Source organism: Oncorhynchus gorbuscha, unplaced genomic scaffold (genome assembly GCF_021184085.1).
Source record: "Oncorhynchus gorbuscha isolate QuinsamMale2020 ecotype Even-year unplaced genomic scaffold, OgorEven_v1.0 Un_scaffold_1030, whole genome shotgun sequence".
NCBI classification, from domain to species: domain Eukaryota; kingdom Metazoa; phylum Chordata; class Actinopteri; order Salmoniformes; family Salmonidae; genus Oncorhynchus; species Oncorhynchus gorbuscha.
This window is the reverse complement of record NW_025745939.1, coordinates 125001-126313: the sequence shown is the minus strand read 5'-3', so window position 1 is coordinate 126313 and position 1313 is coordinate 125001. Positions and strand designations below refer to the sequence as shown.

Genomic DNA, 1313 nt, shown 5'->3' with positions numbered 1-1313 from the left:
AACTCTCTAAATATATGACTCTGCAACTCTTTAAATATATGGCTCTGCAACTCTCTAAATATATGGCTCTGCAACTCTCTAAATATATGGCTCAGCAACTCTCTAAATATATGGCTCAGCAACTCTCTAAATATATGGCTCAGCAACTCTCTAAATATATGGCTCAGCAACTCTCTAAATATATGGCTCTGCAACTCTCTAAATATATGGCTCTGCAACTCTCTAAATATATGGCTCAGCAACTCTCTAACTATATGGCTCTGCAACTCTCTAAATATATGGCTCTGCAACTCTCTAAATATATGGCTCTGCAACTCTCTAAATATATGACTCTGCAACTCTCTAAATATATGGCTCAGCAACTCTCTAAATATATGGCTCAGTAACTCTCTAAATATATGGCTCAGTAACTCTCTAAATACCTGATGCTGCAACTCTCTAAATACCTGGCTCAGAAACTCTCTAAATATATGGCTCAGCATACAACCAACATGAATACAGGCACATGTGAATGTCATGTGTCCTGAGTGGTAAGTAGAAACACATCTATCTCTGTTACGGTCCTTCACTGGTAATAATACTTACATAAATATCTGCACCATAAAATCCATCCTGGTAAACAACACTGCAAAGGATACAAACACAAACAAACACAAACAAAACAAACATCCATATTAGTGCAAGTTGACATGCAGGCACCATCTAGACACCAACCCTGTCATTCTGTGGAGAGGTTAGTTTGTCCAATCAAAAACCATCAGACATGAGAGGGGTGGAGCCAAACAGGGAAGTTCCGCAGGCACTCTCCTCTTCCTACTCTGTCTCTCTTTGTGAATCCCAAACCAGCGCCTTGCCCCCCACCAACTCTCTCAGAGGGCCCTCTGTTGTCACGTGTTGCTGACGAAACTCAGAGGGTGACTTCCAGAGTGGTGAGGGGATCAATAAACCCATCAACTTCGGTACTCATGCCGCATTCAAAACAACTGGGAACTCGCAAATCTCCGACGTCTGACTTCAGTGTGTCCAAGACAACTGAGAACAGTGAAAAAAAACTAGCTTGGACTGAGATTGTTTTTAATTAACGGTCATCCAACTCTTCTGAATTCCAAGTGGGAAACTCAGGCATCTTTCTAGAGCTCCGCTTTCCGACGCTTTCACTGATTTGACTTCAAAAGATTTGACCTCTTTTTTTTCCCCCAGAGTTCCCCGTTGTCTTGAAAACACCAACACTCCGGACTTGAATGATGCAAGTCATGTTCCACATAACAAAACAAGCAAGAAATTAAAATGAACAAACCCCCCCCCGCCCCCCC

At 42.0% G+C, this 1313-nt stretch overlaps 1 protein-coding gene across 2 annotated transcripts in view; it reads right to left on the bottom strand.

Moving 5' to 3' along the window:
- Window positions 1-585: 585 nt before the first annotated feature.
- The window catches only part of LOC124021041 (RNA binding protein fox-1 homolog 1-like), a gene marked incomplete at its 3' end in the record, with an annotated part of 56726 nt that continues 55998 nt past the window's right edge, over window positions 586-1313 (bottom strand). For both annotated transcript variants that reach the window (XM_046336353.1, XM_046336352.1), the window contains 1 exon segment: window positions 586-625. In XM_046336353.1, coding sequence (XP_046192309.1) covers window positions 586-625 — 40 coding nt within the window.